The sequence below is a fragment of the Lycorma delicatula genome, chromosome 6 (assembly GCF_047948215.1).
Source record: "Lycorma delicatula isolate Av1 chromosome 6, ASM4794821v1, whole genome shotgun sequence".
Taxonomy (NCBI): domain Eukaryota; kingdom Metazoa; phylum Arthropoda; class Insecta; order Hemiptera; family Fulgoridae; genus Lycorma; species Lycorma delicatula.
The window spans coordinates 68,577,701-68,599,880 of NC_134460.1; the positions used below are offsets into that span (position 1 = coordinate 68,577,701).

At 27.7% G+C, this 22,180-nt stretch overlaps 1 protein-coding gene across 4 annotated transcripts in view; it reads right to left on the bottom strand.

Annotated features, from left to right (window-relative positions):
• Window positions 1–7,223: 7,223 nt before the first annotated feature.
• Window positions 7,224–22,180, bottom strand: part of LOC142327112 (vacuole membrane protein 1-like) — a 30,650-nt gene continuing 15,693 nt past the window's right edge. For 3 of the 4 annotated variants that reach the window (XM_075369976.1, XM_075369978.1, XM_075369977.1), the window contains exon 2: window positions 7,224–8,893. In XM_075369976.1, the coding sequence (XP_075226091.1) occupies window positions 7,684–8,893 (1,210 nt within the window). In that variant the 3' untranslated portion in view covers window positions 7,224–7,683. Of the gene's footprint in view, window positions 8,894–12,432; window positions 12,554–22,180 lie in introns of those variants that run through there. The other variant, XM_075369979.1, reaches the window with a different exon arrangement.

Below are 22,180 nucleotides of genomic sequence, written 5' to 3' on the forward strand. Positions count from 1 at the left end.
CACGATGGCACTACTTGTAACATTTTTTTAAGATGAAATATGATTTTTGTAGTGGAAGGAAAATCGCGAACCTAACAAGGATTTGAACCTAAGAGTTACTCAGATTCTAGACAGACATCAATCCATCATGAAGGCTCCATCATCAATCCTTTCAATAGGCTATCGGATAAATTATACTAAAGCAGTCGATGTAGTAAACTCAAGCTAACAGTAATGTTAACTGAACCCACCTTACAAAGGTACAAAAAAATTCTTAAAAATGTCAGTACCCAGATTTGGACAAGCATCTGTAAGCATCTTGTTTTGTACATTGAGTGACAAAACATGTAATGTAAACCAATAACAGTAATTTACAACAGTAGTTTAGTCATTATCTTTAGTAATAAAGTTTAGGGTTAATAATTAGTACTTCAGAATAATTGATGGCAATAATATCACCCTTATTAATGAAAAAAGAGTTTTAAATATAATTTTTATAAGTGTAAAAAAACTGTTTTTATTAGTTTAGCCACATTTCATCAAACTGATTAATGAATAAAACTCTGTAAATTTGTACGTACTAAATATTTTCATAAATATACTCAATTGGCTATGAAATCAAAACCCAAGAAGATTTTATATAGGCTCATAAAAAAAGTACTAAATAATAATTGATGGGACTACAGCATAAGGAATGATGAAAGTGTGGATAGTAAAGCTCTTACTGGTAGGTTTACTCATTATGTTTACTACTTCACAGATGTTATCAAAAAGGTGGGATGTCTATGGGCCATTTGTTGACAGGACAGGACAATTTTCAATCACTGTTTGGGGAAGATAAGAAGAATATTGTTAATGATACTTGTTCATGTAAGTTACATGGGAATCAAGATTGATACATGTATGTTTTGTTAATTTAGCAGTCTATGAATACTGATTCCTTTGAACTAACTTTTCTTTAATACACTAGTGACACATCAAAGGGAGTATTACCTCTTTGTGACATCTCCTCTGAGCAATTAGTTTCTTTAATCAATATTCTTTTATGTATAAAATGATTAAAAAAATGTATAAATTATTTTACTTCAGCAAATTAAATGCTCTGAAAGATTACAAAAACTGCTTTAATTTCTTTTTTCCAGGAATTTTTAATAACTTTTACACAAACCCAGAAAATAATTATGGTAAAATGTAAGAATAATAACATTAATTACAGTGTTACATGTTTTCTTCACTTACCTATCGTTCGAAGTGTTTTCCATTATGCAAAATTTAAAACTATCCTGCTAAATTAATAAATTAAAACATTTTAGCAACAGGTTGGTAGTAGTTTAGATCACCAAAACTACTAATTCCGGAAATTAAATCCAAAAATAAACAGATAATGAATCTTGATTCAGTATATTATATTAATGTTATTAAAAGAAACTGATCATTACGTCTAAAATGTTCATCACAAAGATTAGAATGAGAAGAATCATTATAATGTAAGCTGATTAAATAATATAAATCTGATAATTTTCCTCATTAGCTCTTTTAAACTGTGAAGCCTTACCTACATTTTTGACTTAGTCAATTTCAAAATGACAAAAATAATATCATGAAACATAAGAATGAGATTAAGAAACTGGACAAACTTCAAGAACTGATGAACACATTGTTTTAGAAAATAAAAAAGTTTGAAACATGAAAAGAAATTTAAAGAGAAACAAGACATTTATTGAAGGAAAAATAATTAAATTTTATTGGATACTTACATATTTAATCCACAAGTCAATCAATCACTGGATACTGTAAATTTATTCTCAATTTAAGGCAGGAATGACTGTTCCAGCAGCCGGCACTAATCCACTAATACTTTGGTGAAAATTTGCAAGCAGAACTTTAAGTGTTCATATTAAATGGGGCTTGAAACTGATTGAGCATCAAGTTTCACTTAGATAGTATGAAAAACTTGACTCCTACTTGCCTCAAAAAATGGAAAATTAATTTTTTTTCTTAGTTGATCATAAAAATTGCCAAATCATAATATTAATAAAATGTAAATACAACTTCTCTTCTCATTTAACATAGGGTTAGTTAGTACAGTTAAAGTGATGCATATATATATATATCAAATTAATGAGAAAAAATTAACTACCTAATAAAAATATTTTCTTCAGTATTTCACTTATTTTAAGACAAAATGTAAAAAATGCTGAAGAACACCTGACCAGGGATTAACTATTGATTTTATCAGTTCATTCCTTTGTGTTAATTGCAGTTTTTTTTTTGTTTCAGTAATTGTTTATACTTTAATAAAAGTATATCATAATGCAAGGGCTCTCTACCCTTAGGATTCAAGTAAGGTAACTACAATGTAAAAAATGCATGATCTATATTGTATAACAATATTCTAAAAACCTCAATAACCAGTAATCATCTGGCTCATCTACGGGGAGCAGAGAAAATATCAATTCAATCAACAAATTTGTTTTATATGATCAAAATAGCTGCATTATTAGTCATGAAAAAACTTCACAGAGATAAAATTTTTAGTTAATAAAATCAATCCACAGTCAGCTTAACAAACTGCATACAGCTCAACTACTATGAACATTTATACGAGGGCTATTCAGAAAGTAAGAAACGTTTCCACCTGACGCCGCCAGGCGCACGCCAATCGTGTATATATTGGTGTGCTCGTGCTCGACACCTCAGACAGCGTCCAGCCGTGACAACGGGAACATCTCCGCACTGCCTGTTTTTTTATATACAAATTTGAAATGTGTGCTGCAATCGAAAATCCCGCCAGTTGTGAGGTGCGGTCTGTGATTCGTTTTTTGTTGGCAAAAAAATTAAAACCAATAGAAATTCAACGGGAACTGTGTGTGAAGTGTACGGGAACAACGTAATGAGTGAAGGTTCTGTCAGGAAGTGGTGCATTCAGTTTAAAAATGGCCAAACAAACGTTCACGATAAAGAGAAGAGTGGACGTCCGAGCATTGTGACTGACAATCTGGTCTCTAAAGTTGACGAAAAGATTCGTGAAAACCGCAGTTTCACAATAACTGAGCTTTCTCTTTGTTTCCCACAAGTTTCACGGACTTTATTGTTTGAAATTGTTTCACAGAAGCTAGGCTACCACAAATTTTGTGCAAGATGGGTGCGTCACTGAGTGATTAAGATCACAGGCGGCAGAATTCTATGACACAGGAATTTCAAAGCTTGTCCACCGCTATGATAAGTGCCTGAATTTGTATGGTGATTATGTTGAAAAGTAGTATTTTAGTCCCTCTTTCACATGTATATAATAAAAAGTTTTTCTTGTACTTGGTTTTTAAAATTCCAAAACGTTCCTTACTTTCTGAATAGCCCTCGTACAAGAGTTTACGACTTGTAATTTAAATATAGTTTAAATTAACACTTTTAAAAGACTTGTAATATCAGCAAATATTTACTGAATTCCAGTGAAGTATGCTGCATAGCTTTACAAAATACAAACATAAATGTATATTCAATTTCCACCAAGAATCAACAATTACCAAATCATGAATCAATTTCCAAAATTTTTATAAATCTACTTAAAAAAAATTATGCAGCTGAACTTCAATTTCTAACCCTTATGTATAAATTTCACTCCTCAAATATGTCCTTACCAATAGGGTACAAAGAGCCAAATGGAAGTAATATTCTTTTTAAATATTTATTTACTATTCATTAACCATAAGTAACTGGGAACAAAAAAATTAAGTTAATGGTTGGAAAACCAATTAAGCAAATATTTCCAGAATGTGTAATATATTCAGGTAAAATAATCATTACTATTTGAGAACTGCAGGGAGCAGCATAACAGAAATTGTTTCAAGGAGCAATGACTAGTAGTTCCATGAAAGTGAGGGCATATAAGACAAAAAAAAGTTTAGTTCTTATGAATATTTCTTTCCTATTCTAAGTGCGGATGTGGAATAAACCTTAAACTAACAACAACAAGGACAGCAGAAAAACAATTCACAAGAATTGTGAATTATCATTATCATTTAATTACCTCAAAACAACAGCAACATAAATATTGTAAAAGTGCACAAGTCAGTGTCAAAAAGAAATATATGTAATAAAAATAATTACAGGTGTAAAATTTGATATTTAAAGTAGAAAGAAAGTTTTAAAAAAATTTATTCAGATGATAGATTCTGAACTAGATTCTATTCAGTGAATGATAAGAACAGTAATAAATTTTTATAAAAAAATAGATGAATGAATAGATAAATAAATGGATGAGTTTGCACCTTATATAATGTGCAAACTTATCCCGGAACGTATCTTTCCTAAACCATTAAACTGTAGGGATGAAGCAGTTTAATTTAGTTTTGTAACCTTGTTAACAATAATAATTTTTGTTTTACCAATATCTATTTATAAATTGTGCTAGCACAAAAAAATGTTTAATAAATTAGCTTCCCACGTTCACTCTTTTTTTCTGCTTAGCCTCCGTAATCACCGTAAGGTATTACTTCAAAGGATGATATATATGAATGTAAACATTAAATGAAGTGTAGTCTTATAGTCTCAAGTTGGCCGTTCCTGAGGTGTGTGGTTAACTGAAACCCAACCACCAAAGAACACTGTCCATCCATGATCTAATATTCCATCCATGTCTATCCATGATCTAATATTCAAATCCATATAAAGGTAACTGCCTTTACTAAGATTTGAACCTTAGAACTCTTGACTTTGGAAATCAGCTGATTTCTGATGACAAATTAATCACTAGACCAGCCAGGTGGACTTTCCTTGGTTCACTGAAGCTAAGCTAAGCAACTTAGAGTAATTTCCCTTTCAATCGATGACTATTATACTGAAGTGACAAGCAACACCTACAACAGGTAATTCAACCATAACGAAAATAAGTACAACCACATGTCAAGGCAGGTTTCCCCAATGGAGTAACTAGCTTCAATAAAAATGAATAAATTATACTTCTAACGTTATTTAATCTGATAATTTTACTAAACTTTATGGGCTTTATACAGTCAAAGACAACATTAATATTAAAAAACAGGTTAACATCATTTGTCATTTTAAGTCTTTGTTAACTTATCTTATTTAATTTTTCAATTTACAATCAACTGTATACTTTTCTATTATTTCTGATCACAGTTTTATAACTGCCGTTTTTAATAAATAAAAATATATCAGATAATACAGGATATAAATCAAATAAAAACAATCTTTTTCAGAAATGTAGGAATCTAACAATAGCCAGTTGAAGTTTCGAGGCCACACTCAGTTCCTGTTATAAATAATTTTTTTTAATTTTAGTTTTATTTTCCTGTGTACCTTGCAATCTGTTCACCTAGTGAACAAATAACAACCCTCCTCCACAACCCAATGAAATGATAATGATATGTATGACATATAAATAAGGTATGATGTTTTACAGATTCAAGCCAACCATTCCTGAGATATGTCGTTAATTGAACCCCAACTACCACTGTACACTGGTATTCACTGTCTAGTATTCAAATCTGTACAAAAGTAAACCTTTACTAGGATTTGAAACTCAGAACCTTCATCTTCAAAAATCAGCTGTTAAACTGATTTACAACTAGAGCAAATTAATATTTCAACATCAATAATTAAAGATAATTCTATTAACTTTCAAGTAATAAATTTAACCATAATAAAAAATAAAATAATCTCTGAGTAAGTAAATAAAATTGTCAGCTTTATTGTCTGTCAGCTAAAATTGTCAGTGGTATATTTATACCACTGGAAGGGAATTACTCTTCTGTGTCAGAGAGATTAAAAATCTATATCACAAATAAGAATATTAATTGCTTTTAATTTGTTTTAAAAACAAATTCTTTCAATTGTTAACACTAAACTAAATGCATGAAAAAACAAAAAGAAAGTTAAAGTACTTTCAACATACCTTATTCAAATTTTATATTCACTGGAACCCATTATTGATCAGATTAATGAAACTTATTACATTAAAATATCCCTCCAGAAAACTTTCACAATTGTGTAATCAATAATATTGATGAAAGAATTGCATGATAGCACCAAAAAGATCTGGAATCATATTTTCAGAAACCATAAACAACCCATTTTTTAATTTAATTTAGCCTTACTTTTTTATCTAATAAATATTAATAACATTCCAGAATTAAAAAAAAAATTTAGAATTATTTTCTTTTCAGTTGTTAACTGGCTTAATAGAACTGTATTCCTTTTCATAATGATCCAGTCATTTTATCAAAATATTTGCTACATCCTACCTTACAGTTATTAATTTCAGTTATGTATATATAACATTTATTTTCAAAAAGCATCTAGTTCTTTTTTTAACTGTAACAATCTGGTTGAATATAAAAAAAGTTTTTTCATAGTATCAAGCAACTTCATTACAAATTGCTATTAAAAAAATTACCAAACGAAATAAAAAAAAAATCAAAGCAAATCAATAAATTGTAGCATTATGAGCATAAATTAGCATTAATTACAAGCGTAATTAATTCTTTCATAAGCGTAATTTAATATTTTCAGTCACATGGTAATTTCTACAAATATCGGCATCAATATATATATATATATTTTTTTTTTTCACTGGCTTTCATCTGTAGACAAGAAAAATTATTTTAATATTTCTTATGGTGCCTTTTTTTAGAGGTGTTGAAGACATTAAGTCTAATATATAAAACTCTATTCTTTCATGAGTATTTATTGAAGATGTTCTCTATCATTACAGCCCCTCGGAATCAAGAACATACATGCTTTAAATATGAGCTCTGCATATAAATAGTATAAATAAAATAAACTATTACAAATCAAGAATTTTTTTTATTAACTTCTCTAATTCAAAAAGTGAAAATTTAAATAATAAAAAAGTATGTACTTTAAAAAAGAGATCATTAAAATAAAATAAAAACTATAGCAGTAATTTTTTCATTGAAAATTAAAAAAGTAACCTATAGTATAATATAAAATTAACAATAAAATATAACTTTTAATTAAAATCGATGTTCATAAATACAAATGCAACTATATACACACACAATATAAAAAATGTATCTATATAATAACTGTTTCAGAATTCTTGGGTTAAAAAATAAAAAATCTATATTTACAACTTTTAAAATTATTTATATGCTTCATTTAAAAAAGAAAAGCTATAAAATATATAACAATACAACAAAACCAACAAATTTTTTTTTCTTTTTAATATATATATATATATATATATATATATATATATATATATATATATATATATATACACTTATATTCTAAATAAACATACATAGGAATGTAAGTTGGAGGAAATACAATACAAACTTCTTATTTTCAAACGATATGGAGGACTATGACATTCATACTGACTTACTTATTATTCACTACAATAATTAATCAAATTATTCGAAGTAAACTCATGACTTGTTTTTATTATACATTACATAGTTTAAGCATTGAATTTACTACAAAAAGAATGTACATTGCACAATCAATATTTGAGAGATTTTGCTTTCAAAATATATAACGTACATGAAATACGTATAATGTATTTATATTCATGTATAAATAACCGGTCTTTATGACCATATTTTTTAATCTACTTAATTATATTAAATAAATGTGAACACAAATTATGTTTTTAAATTGTAGCCTCATTCCCTTGCAACAAAAGAAAAAAATTGTTTTCTAAAAAAAAAATAATATAACTTAGGCACTTTTTTCACTTTCTGAGCGTTTACATAGTCGTTTATGGTAATTCTGAGCTAATGAGTTAATAATAGAAATTATGAAATAGAGAACCATAACGAGAACAAATACGTCAAATACTTTACCAATCAGATTGGTACCGACTTCTTTAAATTCACTATCTCTATGTAATCGTTCCTTTTGTTTCTGTAGCACATCATTTAATAACTTTTGTAAGATCAAGCCGACAACAGGAATAGTTTCTAAAAACGTCATAACTTTTTCAATTAAAACTTCATTAAAAGTTACAATTACAAAAAATACTTGTAATGTCATTTTTATAACAGCTTTACCTATCAAAACCGCTCCAAAAAATGTCCAAAATGGTACAAGAAAATGACCACATGTAATACCGGCTAAGTCGAACAGTGGATTAGGAACAGAGGCGCAAGCTAAAATACCAAAAAACCCTACTTTTTCAACAAGTTGTTGCATCATTAATTTTGCCCCATCCATAAAAGAAAGAGATCCCTTTTGAATTTTCTTTAGTTTTTTTAATTCTTCTAAATCTTCATCTTCTTCATCTTTACCGGATAATCGTGCAGCACGAGCCATAAAATATGGTGGTAATTCTCCTAAAGCAGTGCCTGCTCCCCACATCATAGCCTCAAGGTGAACCTTACGCATAATATTCCATAAACTTGTAGTCCATCGTGTATCTATTACATGAGGACATATAATTTCATTCGGGTAAGGTGGCTCTGGAAAATTCAGACTACCACACTCATATGCTGCAAGCGTAACACTCGCAATGTGAGGACCTAAATACAAAACAAATGTATGCAAACCGGTACCGAGACCGATGGAAGATAATATTCCTAAGCCTAACCAATAAAGACAAAACAATATTTTTCGTTGTATATATTCCATAATAGGCTTATGTGGTCCATCTATGTGTAAGAAGATATAAATTGAAAATACCGTGAAGAATGATAAAATAACACTTAATTTATAATTTAACAGTTTTAAATACACACTGTACATATTTAGACCCAGTTCTCTAATAAAATAATCTGAAGTTTTCAGTGGTCTTCTCCATATGACAATTCCTTCTCTTTCCTTTTTTTCTAAAATTGAAGTCGATTTCTGTTTCCGATGGGTCCGATGATTTTCACTACTTCCTTGTAACTGATCCATATCTTTTCTTTTCACAGCCTTGTTACGATTTGCCCTGAAAAAAAGATTTTTAAAAATTGAATAATATTAACATAAAGAAATACAAGAACAACAATGACAAAAACTTTATGACAAATCTCATATAAATCTTCTAATAACCATTCTCCAACTATAAAAAAGTATTTTTCAGTGGCTAAATAAAAAACCAGTTTAACTATCTGAATTTTTTTTTTGCAAAATATTGTATAAAATTTGCAATGGATCTAATGCAAGCAACATGGTCCCCTGACATATGATATATCATAAATGGGGACCGATGTATAAATAACAATGAATCTTAAAATCATGTAAAGTAATTTAAACGTAATTCTCAATGCATAGAGTTTCTCAATGTAATATAAATATACAAATTAAAATGTATGAGATATTCATAAATGAAAGAGTAAAAAAAATATATATTAAAGGTTTTTTTGTGACTGGCTTACAACTTTAATGTAGTTTTATATATTTTTCAACATATTCACCATAGACTTAATGCATCTGGAGTCTGGAAACAAAATTATTGATTTCAACACCCCTTTTAACCATGTGATCATTAACCTTACAACTGTGCCTTGAAATAATAAGTTTTACTGACCAGATGAACTTTCATGTGATAGTTCTTTGAGTGATGCGAGTTCTTTGATGTGATATAAACAATGAGCCAAAACTTACAACTTTAAAATATGTAGCAAGCTTGTGCATAAAGTATGTAATGTGATGGCAGGTGTTTGCTAGCTGTTATCATTTCATCATTATTACATATTTATTATTTCCCCTAAATACTATTATCTAAAATAGTCTAATGTCTGAGCTAATTCATTAAATAAAAATGAGTTTTCAAGATACCAAAACAGGGTGTCAAATATTTGTTTACTGCTAAATATGTTTGTATAGAACAAAATTTGGTAAACCAAAAAGATTTATTTATAATTACAAGATACATTATTCACTTGTCCAGTCTCAATCCATAATTTCAACCAGAATTTCTTCTAGATTATGTCTAGGTTACACAACATAATCTTCAGTCTACAAAAAAGGATCTTATGGTGCAGTTTCTATTTTTAATAAATTACTTATAGGTCTGAAAGACCTAACCAATTTATTTAGAAAAAATTCCTTTAGCAGAAATAAAACTATAATTCATTGATGAGATTTTAAATAATTTAATTACATTTACTTTAATTCTCTGCTTACTAATTTAACATACAATTACTAGAGTAGAACTCAAACAACTAATCCCCTAAATGAAATTATTTCATTCTGATCATATTAGCTTCACATAATTGGAGCACAATTATTTTCAAAATTATTATTTTTATGTATTTACAAGTATAAGATCTCAATTTTTACTAATATTTTATTTGATTATACTGTGTAAATCAAGGTTTTCACATGGTCAATCCACCTAAGCAAATACTTTTTATCTGTGCATCTGCACACCTACCATTCCTGAATGATCTATATGATGTAAAATTCTTATCTGAATAAAGTATTTAAATAATGCATTAAGGAGATTCCTCATGCCAAACTCCTCCCTGTTCTTCATATCTTTTAAAGGTGTCATAGTAATAATACAGAACCTCCTTCAGGCAGAGAAAGTCATTAGAAAAAGGTCCCATTTTTTCTGAGGAGAATTTTCCCATGATTTTTCATGTTACTGTTATTGGTTTTTTAAATATTGAATTTGTTTCCATTGTATTTATTTATAGTCCAGGAGATAAGGGCCATTTTTTTACTATGTCTGGATAAAAATGATCAAAAATAGTAGTAATACTTGCATTGATTGTAAATAACTCATGGTAGAAAGCAGTGTGGAAGTTGGAAACTGTTGTAGCAGATGAAGTTCAAAAATATTCAAGGTTGGTAAATCACTCAGGGTAAAGTTGAAAATTTAAATATAAATAGAGGATATTGTTATTACACTATGCATAATGGCAGAAAGCCTCTGCTTGAAAAATTTTGAGGAAATTTATTCTATAAGGTATAAATTTCCACAAAAGGTATAAATTTATATCTGCCAACTCATTTGTGCAATGTATATAAGTATATAATCTCATATGCAAAAAGGTGGAAAAACATTGATAGCGTTCCCTTTAAAAATCTCAATTGAAAGTGACGAACGGAACACAGTTTTCTAACAACCACAATGATTTTTTTTCTTGTTTAATCTCTGGGAATCACCATCATGTGTTACTTCAGAGGATGAACGAAAATTTCCAACTTTCACCTGCTAAAACAGTTTCCATCTTCCAAACTGCTTTCCGCCATGAATTATTTACAGTTAATGCAAGTATTACTACTATTTTCGATCATTTTTATCCATAGACATAGTAAAAAAAAAGCCTTTATCTCTTCATATACTACAGCTGTTTTACCTATTCATAAAATATCTACCAAAAACATGAAAGAAATTGGTGTTCAATATCAATGACAGCATCTACATTTATGTAAAGAAATTATAAGACTAAAAGCTCCTTACATTTTGTGAGATTTAAGAATCACAACTTCTTTAAAATCCTGGTGCAAGCATAATCTTACTATGACTGAGGCCTGGTTAACTTCTAACACAATATAAACCCAGTGAAATGGTAGTCCTAGCGACCGAGAAAAAATAATTTCCCTTATATATTTTATTATCCTTGAATCTTTACTTTTCAAATAAAGATGCACGAGCAAGCACATACAAAACATGTGTATCAGGACAAGGAGAAATGAACATTTTTCCAAACTGTTCCAAATTACAAAGAAAAAATGTGTTATGATGGACTACACTTTCCCATTGACAGCCCATATTAAATAAAGACAAAACTTAGTAGTTACAGCTAAACAGGCATTGTGATATTTAAAAGTTTTTTTTTAGTCAGGAATGTGAAATCTCAAGATCACAACTAGACTGATTAAAATCTGCAAAATCTTCCTGTTTTAAAAGGAAACAATGCATATAAAGAACATAAATGTGAAGTATGCATTCTATTACAATGTGTGTGTGTGTGTGTGTGTGTGTATGTATATATATATATATATGCATGCAACCCTAATTTAAAAACCAGAAATTATATTTTTATTTTTAGGGAGAAAATTTCATAACTTGCACAATGATATTAAAACGCAAAGAAATTTACAAAATAACTAAAATAATATTGTGTAAAATGGTAGTGAGGTACTATCTAAAAAAAATAGTTAGAGAAAACATTTTTAAATCAATTTGAAGAATTTGAACAAATAAGATATATATGAAATATTTATTTAAAAATTGTTTATAAATATCAACAATCAGTTCAATATATTGTACATTAATTATTAAATAACTGTACTTTAATAGTATACCACTAGAATTTTAATAAATAAAAATTTCAAAAATTAATAGACTCCAGTCAACTATAAAATTAATTACTTTTTAAACAATTCAACAATTCTGCTTATGAAAAATATTTATAAATAAAATCAATTATCAAAACCTGTCACTAACAAATGAATCTATATTTAAATGAAGAAACAAACACTAAAATAAATAAGCTTAATTAAATACAAACATAATTTATTAATACAAACCAAATTATACTAAACACCAAAAAATGTGCTGCATATAATAATATGCACACTATATAATAATATAATACACAAATTCAAGACTGACCACTAACTAATGAAAGACTAAATATGTGCAGAATTAACACATGAAATAAAAAAGGTTATATAATAAAATGATGACTTAACAGAACTAAATGGACTAGTAATACAATACCAGCAGAAAAACATAAAACACAATACCTAATAATTTTATCAACATCTAATACAATTATGACAAGGTCACACCTGGCTTTCTCTGTTACAATAATTAAAACCTAATAAAAATTTTTCAATAAATTCTTAATTAAATAATTTTCTAAATCACTTACTCATAAATATTTAATAAATTTAACAAATAGATTTAATAAATTTATTTTTAATATTAAATTAAAATTTCAAGATTAATTTTGCTAATTATTTTAAAATTAAAGTTCACAATAATGTTTATTTGCTAAGTATTAAAAGACTGATAAAATATTACAGTTATTTTTTATGGAAATTATTATCAGATTGAAACATTCATTCTCTGCTGGGAATTGAATCCAAAACCAGTCACATATTAAGGTTGTACACAAAGGATTGCAAATAATTATTTACTAGTTTATTAAGTTCCTCTCAGAAACATAGCTTATTAAGTACACTCTCAGAAACAAGCAGTAGGCTTACAATGTATGAATTAATTTTATCAACTATTTATTTGAATTAATTATAAATTATAATAGTCACTCAATTAAATATTCATTAATTTATTTAACATTTTAAATATTTATAAATAATTTATAATTTAATTATAATTTTGTGAAAAATAATATTTAATTCTGCTTCCATTTTATTAAAGTGTCAGTTTATAAAATTACACAATGTACAATATAAACATCTGTGTCTATAAAGCAACTTGTCCTGACTGACTGATTCATCAACACCCAGCAAAATCTACTGAAAATAAATTGATGAAAATTTGTATTCACATTTTTCTTATGGTGTAAATGCATACTCAGAAAGGGTTTTTTGAAATTCTGAGTTTAAAGTGTTAAAATGGAGTAAGAATAAAATTTACTAGTTTTTAAATTCCTCAGTAACAAATAAGAATGTCAGCTTGATTTTTGGTATGTGTAATCTTCATGTGAATATCTAAAAACTAATTTCTATATTTTTGAGATTCCAAGTTTAAAGAGTTAAAATGGATTTTGAATGTTTTTTTTGAAACCCGGCTATTTTTTTTTTAACTTCTCAAAAACAAGACCTTGAAAGGGGTGAAAAGGTAAAAAATTATTTACTATGATTGCAAATTTTCCCCATTTCCGACTATACTAAACATTCATTTGACTGGGGCTTGTAAATACTATTCAGATAAATATTTAAAAACTATTTTTAGGTTTTTAAAATTTTCATTTTTTAAGGAGTGCGACGATGTATGGCATGGCAGCTTAACCGACACAACTACTGTTGCTGTATATCTGACACAACTGGCTGCACCTGCCTCCAGTTACTCGACTAAAAAGCATAAAATAAAAATAAAAATTGTCCACAATGGGAAACGTTAAGAAAACCATATAACACGGGCAAAACTGAGACATGGGTAACCTGTACACTGATATAACCTACAACCTGTAGGTCGATATTAAAGTATGGTAACAGCTTGATTGACAATTCAGAATTGAAGGATACTAGGAGATAAAAGTATGGATTTATATATTTATAAAAATTACATAATGTAATAAATTTTGAAAACAAATTTGTTTAAATTTGAAATTTAATTACAGATTTAGGGATGTGTAAATCAGCTGTCTTTACTCTTTTAACCTAAATTAAAATTTTAGAGTTCATTTGTGAATTAATAAAAAAATTGCATGAGTAATTGAAAAAAAAAAATAAAACAGAAGATATATATACTCTTATTTATTATAAGAAAAGATTGCTTCTATACATATGTGGTCAAAATGTTGCCAGCATACTAGTGAAACTGATAACAACTTCTGGGGTAAAAAATGTCACTGATATTAATGCACACTGAATGCTTATATATCTGAATGCTGAGTAGAAACAGTGATAATGAAGCTAATTTGTCAGATCGACTATCAGGAGTTTATTTCTATCATTAAATTTATTTGAAAAAATTCATCTTTTATCATCAATATCGGTCAATTGACTGGAAATAGCAGGTTTTGTTGATTTTGAAACACCTGCAGTACAGCGTACATCTAGATATTTGTAGATTGGAGCTCGAATTTTCCTTAGTTGTGTACCTTTATAGTTTTTCTTTGTTGCTACCTTAATGAAGCCGGTATAAAGTCACAGCAAATATTGACTGGCTACTACAGTCTCCACCAATTGAATAATTACAATTTTTTTTTCCATTGAAAGAATTTTACCTTTGCTGGCCATTGATGAACTAACTTTTACTGCAATACACAATTAAAATTAATATGAATTAATGTTTTAATTCACAATATGAATTAAAACACTTGAATGAAGTTTTAGCACAAAATAGAAACCTTTTTCAGTTCAGTATTTCAGGTAGGCAAAATGAGAAATCAAGTAACAAACAACATCTTGACATATGACTGAATGAATTTTTAGTGTTACAGTACTTTATTCAGTACAACTATAAAAATGTTAAAAAAATACAAAAAATTAAAAACATAAATCTATTTAAATATTTACAAATTACTTTAGTCTTTCAGAATATGAAATAATTTTAAATGAAAACAATTTCTGGCATTAACTATAAAGCAATAAGAGTTGCAATTCTCTACCTAATAAAACTGTTTAATTATTCACAACTACATTAAAAATACACCATCAGTGTTAAGCTTGAATAATTCATATCCAATGACAATCAACCGAGTTAAATCTAGGGTAAAATATTACTTTATCCATCTCATATAAAATTCCCAATACTTGGAAGATGATATAGAAAATTTCTGTTCAGTTATTCAGTGCATTATTACTTTTTAAAAGACTTACACATAGCAACCTTGTATTAACTAGAAAGAGAAATAAGAATACACTAGGTTCCAATATTTGATTAACTAACATTAGGTCCAAGTACATTTTCTTTTTTTTAATGTAAAATTCTTTTGTGTTCACCATAGTTAAAATCATAAAACCTGGTCCTAAAAATAAAGAACTAAGATTATACCTCAATTAAAAAATGTTGCTGAACAAAAATTGGCAAAACCTGACTTCAAAATATGCTATTTAATATAATACCAAATATAAACATTTTATAACTACCAAAGCAATCAGAAACATTTTTATATAAATAAAAATGTTCATTAAATCTATATTTTGTTTGGATTTTATTAAAATTAATCATCTTTTTTTTTAGGGCACATGACGGTTTTGTATCTTTCCTGCCCCTACATACATTTTATACAGAGAAAGTTAAAATAAAATTGTCATTCATAATTTACAAAATAATGATTGGTGACAACAGGTATAGGTCACATCAGATGGGTAAAGGAGACCGCATGTTGTCAGTAGCCTGAAAAAGAACTACTTCTCCCATCCGGCCAAAGAAAAAATAAACCAACAATTTAAGGATAATTTTATGAAAAATTGTTAAAAGATATGTAAGCCCACCTATCAGTAAAAAACTGTCCTTTAAAATGATATGAATATCAGAAAATATGAGGATACATCTGGAATAGAATATCACATAATAACCACATCAGAAATATACAAATAAAATATCTGAAGATTGAGCTAAAGTAGGGCCTTTGTCTGCTTAGTCAAACAAATGTATACATACATAAATGAATCGACCTGAGGTAAATTTAATGAACTTATTCTTACCTCGCTAATTCACTCTGTATTTCTGTATGAGCAATGCCTCTTCAGAGGTACAACCATTATCGGTTCCTTATTTTATACACGATACAGCCAGGAAGAAACTTACCTACTTATTCACTGCTATTTTAAATAAAATACCCCTCTTTATAATTTAATAATGAAGCCATTTACATTTCTCTAATCGCTCCATTTCATTAATATTATTTATTTACTTCTAGAATTAAATTCTCTAATACTAAGGTTCTTTTTATTATAAAGTACTAAATAATAAGTAATTAAATTTTTTATAATAAGTAATTTTATAATAAGTAATTAAATTTTTATTTTTCTTATCCTTAAATGCAATGAAACATTACATGCCTTAAATGGCCTGTGGATTTTTTCTTTAATTTTTTTTTTAATTTTCATGACAATGTAATTTTTTAAATTTATCAAATAAATGAAACTGATGATCGAATTACCTACACAAACAATGTTCATAACAAATACAAAATGAATTAAGATAAGATATTAAAATATTTTTATGTAATTGTGAAGATGGATTTTTGTTAATTTGAATATTAAAATAAAGCAGTGGGTATTCATAATAACTAAGTTTAAATTTATATTTATGTGAAATAGAAATCATTAGTTATACTGAAATAAACTGAAACAAAATGTTCAAAGATCATTAACAAACATAAATAGAGTGAAAAAAAAAGATAATAAATAATTATGTAAAACAATACTGAAATACCAAAAAATAAATATTTTTACCAGTATTTAAAATAAGGACAACTGTCGACCAAAAAGTATCATTTTTGGCAATCCTAATTGAAAGCATAAAGTTACTACACACAATTCAAACTTCCAGCTTGGGTTGTCAACTACAACTTATCATATGCCCTTACATAAGGTCAAATAAAATACAATTTATCTGAAGAAAGATAAAGAAAGCAATCAAAAACCGATCCGAAATTATCCCCTCCCATGAACAAAACAAAAGAAGGGATTACCAGTTTATGTCCTTAAAGTAAAAAAAACTTTTACAAAAAGATTTTTAATTTAAAAAGTTATTAGATAATGATCAATTTATTGATTTTTATACAATGATGTAAGTCTAACAGATGGTATGTTACAAAATTATTATTATTTTTTAATTTCTTTTCTTGAATTATACTTCAGAAATATGATACAAAGCAACAGTTCTTCAAGCAGTTCAAAAAGTGATTATCAAAAAAAACAACTAAAAATAAACTTAACTGAAAATAAAAATTATTACAATAATAACAATTTTAGTTAATTTGCTAGATAAACATCACAAACTGAAGTGCATTTGCGTGTGTAAACACAGTCACTCAAAATTAAATGCAAAACATAAGATTTAAATAAGTAAATGAAAAGAAATCCTCAATTACTTACAGACAAAATAAAATATTAAATACATTTTGGAGAAGATTCCATAAGCCCCTTAATGACAACTATTTGTGACAAAGATAAAAAAAAAGAATAATCAAACTGATACGTAAGCACTGTTAAATTATAAACACCAGAGGTTTTTCAGATTAATTATTTGAATAATATACTAACAACTTATTTTTTAAATATGCATTGCTGGGAATAAAACAGAACCTAATAAATTTTAAAAATCTAATTAAAAACATTCAATGTTAAATCTTAATTCATCATCTGCAGCATTATTACACCAAATTAAATAAGAAACGCTAAGAATACATGTACAGTCAAGAAAGAACAGTATCAATGACAGAGTAAGTTACTGATTCAAAAATTAATAATGGAGGGTTTGGATAACAAACTGTTATCCTTCAGTCAGACAACTGCTTAGGAAAAATTCATGACCGCTAACCTACATTCACAATTCTACCTTTTATTAATAACCTTTCTAACCTTTTTATTAATTCATATTTTATGCCTATGATACACTTTAACTCATTTTTTTATTACACCAGTTGATTCTGTTTCCTTGAACAAGTACTTTATAATTAATAAAGAAAACAGCCTTGAAATGTATACGGTTTACCTTGGATTAAATAATTTCTTCACAATTCAGTTAAATTTTTCACAGATGAATCATCCTAAACAGATTAAGAGCGTCAAAAAAATAATAAATGAGCCATCAATATTCAATAATCATTCAATGATGAAACAACTTTTATAAAATGTAAAAAAATCTAACTAACTAATTAGATTATTAAAATAGCCAATGACCCATTATAATTTCTATATCTTGAATTGTTTAAGAAAATTTATGAAATTTATTAGAATAAAGCAACAAAGTACAAAACAATACAAACAACTATCTACTAATAACTGGTGGAATCATGATTTACTGAAATTTTAGATCTTGGATGCATCAAATTTCTCAAACATGAATATTTATGAACAAAAACCTTCTTAACAAACAAACAAAACATGAAATATAGCAAAAATGAATTGCATATTCTTTTTTAATACAGACTTTAAAGTGAAAAGTACCTCTGCCACTGTTTGAAACAGATTGCATTGTGTAAAAGGAAATAATTTCATGATTGTTATTGGTTGAAGTTAGAAACAGTATTATCAAAAGAATTCAATGAATTTACATAACCGATGTACCCATATGCTGCAATTTCTTCTCCAAAAATAATTGCCTCGAAGTGATTTGACTGCTGAATTTGGAATTTTTAGTTCAATACTACCGATAAAATTAAAATTTTTCTAACTCATTTTCAGTCAATTTGATGTTTCATAAAAAATGGAAATTACTCCAGTAACAAAGCACATTAAAATAAAGGTACCAGAATGATGTTCAGAGTGATCCATAAAAAACACTGGGTGAAATAATATTTTATTTGTATTTATCTGTCCGCATTGGTTCTTTATAAAATATAGATTTAAAGTAATATTTTAAACAAAAAAAATCTACAATCATTTTCTAGTTGGTTACATTTATGGTCTGTATTATCAAAATTGAAACATTTGAATAACACATAAGCACAAGCATTTGTTTGATACAAGAATACTAGAATGTTTTTAATAAAAATTATGTAATTACAGAACATCTAAAAAAAAAAAATAAAAAAAAGTGAAAAATTCTAAAACATTTCTTAAACTAGATATCCTTTTACACGACGATGTTTCTTTAACATCTGGAACAACCCATGAAGTGCAACTCGGTAAAATATAGGGATAAAATTTTATACGCCATAACTCAATTTAACCGATTTTAAATTAGACAACAATCTAGGATCAGCTGCCTTTAAGAAGAGTAATCAAATACTAATACATTCAGTGGCTATGATTAAAGCGACAAATATGATTCAACAGTGCTACTTGTGATAAAAAAAGATGTATATTATAAATTCTTCTTTGTAGCATTATACATACTATTTTATATGAATGTAAAATATCAATAATTTCCTTCAAATCAAGAAATGCAGTACAGTAATTAGTTAATTATTTTTTCACTAGCATTTTAAAATTGCTATTTTATCAATTAAAAAAAAAAGAAAAAAGAAGAAAGCTTTGATTAGTAAAATTATATTTATAAAATATCAAGGTGAAAAGATTTATCATACAAAACTGATTGTATTATCCTTGCTAACACAGATCAATTAATAACAACTACAAATAAATTAAAATTATCTTCTAAAGATCACAGCCGTAAATTCCAAAGTACTGTAAATTTAAAATGCTGACTTAAAAGTTATGATATGTTGTAAAGCATTTAATTGAATAATTTAAACTAAAGTCAATGAAAGTTATGATTTGTCGATTAACATATCACAGTACTTCTACCACTAAAGTATATGTTATGTAGCTGGCTTAAATCCAGATTACAAGGTGACAGAGATCAAATAGTTTCAATTCTAATAGAAACTAGTTAATTATACATATCAATTAATAATGGCATTCAATTAATAATAGATAAATTTAACATAATTACCTTATACGAATCATCGTTTAAATTACGAGTCACTGATAGTTCAATATTTAGCATTGCATTTTTAATCTACTATCTATTTATCAGTACCAAACAATTAAGACATAAAAAAACATTAGTTTATAGGTTAGGTAAAAAAAAAAAATAATTACATAACTTAATATATTTGTTATACTACAAACACTAAAATTTATTTTAACTATATAACAACATAATTACATATACAATAATTACATATGAACTAGGGGTGTACATGATCGGAAAACCACAGGTCGACTATCATTGTTAACAGTAGAAGTACTGGAAAATGTGAAAAACTGAATAGCTTGCCTAGAAAATCGCCCTGAAAGTTATCTTCACAGGCTGCGCTTTCATTATCTACAACTTTCAGGGCTACTAAAAAATTACAATCGCATCGGTGTCAAGAACTGAAAGAAGTAGACCGCGGAAAACATTTACAGTATAGTCGGTTTCGCTCTCTTGTTGAAATTTTGGATAGTGTTTATTTCAGCGATGAGGCATGGTTTCACTCGGATGGCTACATTAACGATCAAAACTGCCGAATATGGAGCGCTGAAAATCCTAACATGTTTCATGAACGACCATTACATGCATGTAAAATTTTACGTTTTTATGTTTGGTATGAGTTCTCCCAGTGTCGTGTAGTGGGACCTTTATTTTCTGACAAATCTGTAGGCTGTAAGGTTTATCGCCACTTAATTGAACAGTTTATTTTCATGTTTGATTTACACAAACGAGAATGTTAGATGATCCTGCAGGACAATGCAAAAGTGTCATATTGCTAATGAAACGCAAGATATGTTACGGGAATTTTTTGGCCATATTTTGATATCAAAACGGTTGCGTCCTCCAAGATCCCCAGATCGTATACAAGCAGACTTTTTCCTTTCGGGGTATTTAAAAAATGTAGTTTTAAAAATTACTCTGATACACTTGACGAATTGAAGGCTAATAGTAACAGTGACATATTAAACAATAATGAGCAAACATTACGAAAAGTGGCTGAAAATGTTATGAAACATGTACGAATTTGCATCAGGATTACAGGAAATCATTTTGAACATCTATTGTAAAGTTAATAAAGGTAATTTGAATATTGTATAAATATTTTATTAACATTAATATTTTTGTAATAAATTCACGTCGTCAAACAAAGGGGTTGCATCCTTTTTGAAACACTCATTATAATAATGAAGTGAACATGATGTACAAAAAATAGAATAAATGAGATAACTGAGAGATGAATATTAGAAGTCAGTCATGACACAATCGATGATAAGTAGATGTCAAATTAACATAAAGTACAGTGTTACTTCAAGCAACAATAACAGTTCAAAACCTAAAAAAAGGTCTTAGTAAATGAATCACACTTCAAAAACTGTAGACATTAAAAAAATCTGATGTGGGCACAACATGACTTCCTTGTATGCCTATTAAATTACAAATACATATTTTAAAAAAAATGAAAAGTGGATAGAATTTTATTTATTGATAACTTCTGATTTTTCATATTTGTTTATTTTTATTTTTATTATTAATGAATTATTAGTTGGAGATTGGAATGCAAGCATTGGAAAAAGCAAACAAGAAAATATAATGGGTGAATATGGGCTGGGCAAAAGGAATGAAAGAAGGAACCAACTTATAAAGTCAGTCTTTTTGCACGAAGTATAATTTAGTAATTGCCAAAACCCAGGTTAAAAATCATAATAGAAGAATATACACATGGAAAAAACTAGGTGATACTGCAAAGTATCAGATAGATTATATCATGGTTAAGCAAAGATTTACAAATTAACTCGTCTACTGCAAAGCTTACCCTGGAGCAGACATTGATGGTGACCAAAATTTAGTGATAATGAAATACAGATTAGGGTTTAAAATCCTGAAGAAAAGGTGTCAGATGAATCGTTGGAATTTAGAGAAGCTTGAGGAAGAGAAGGTAAAGAAGATTTTTGAGGAGGGCATCACAAGAGGTCTGAGTAAAAAAGA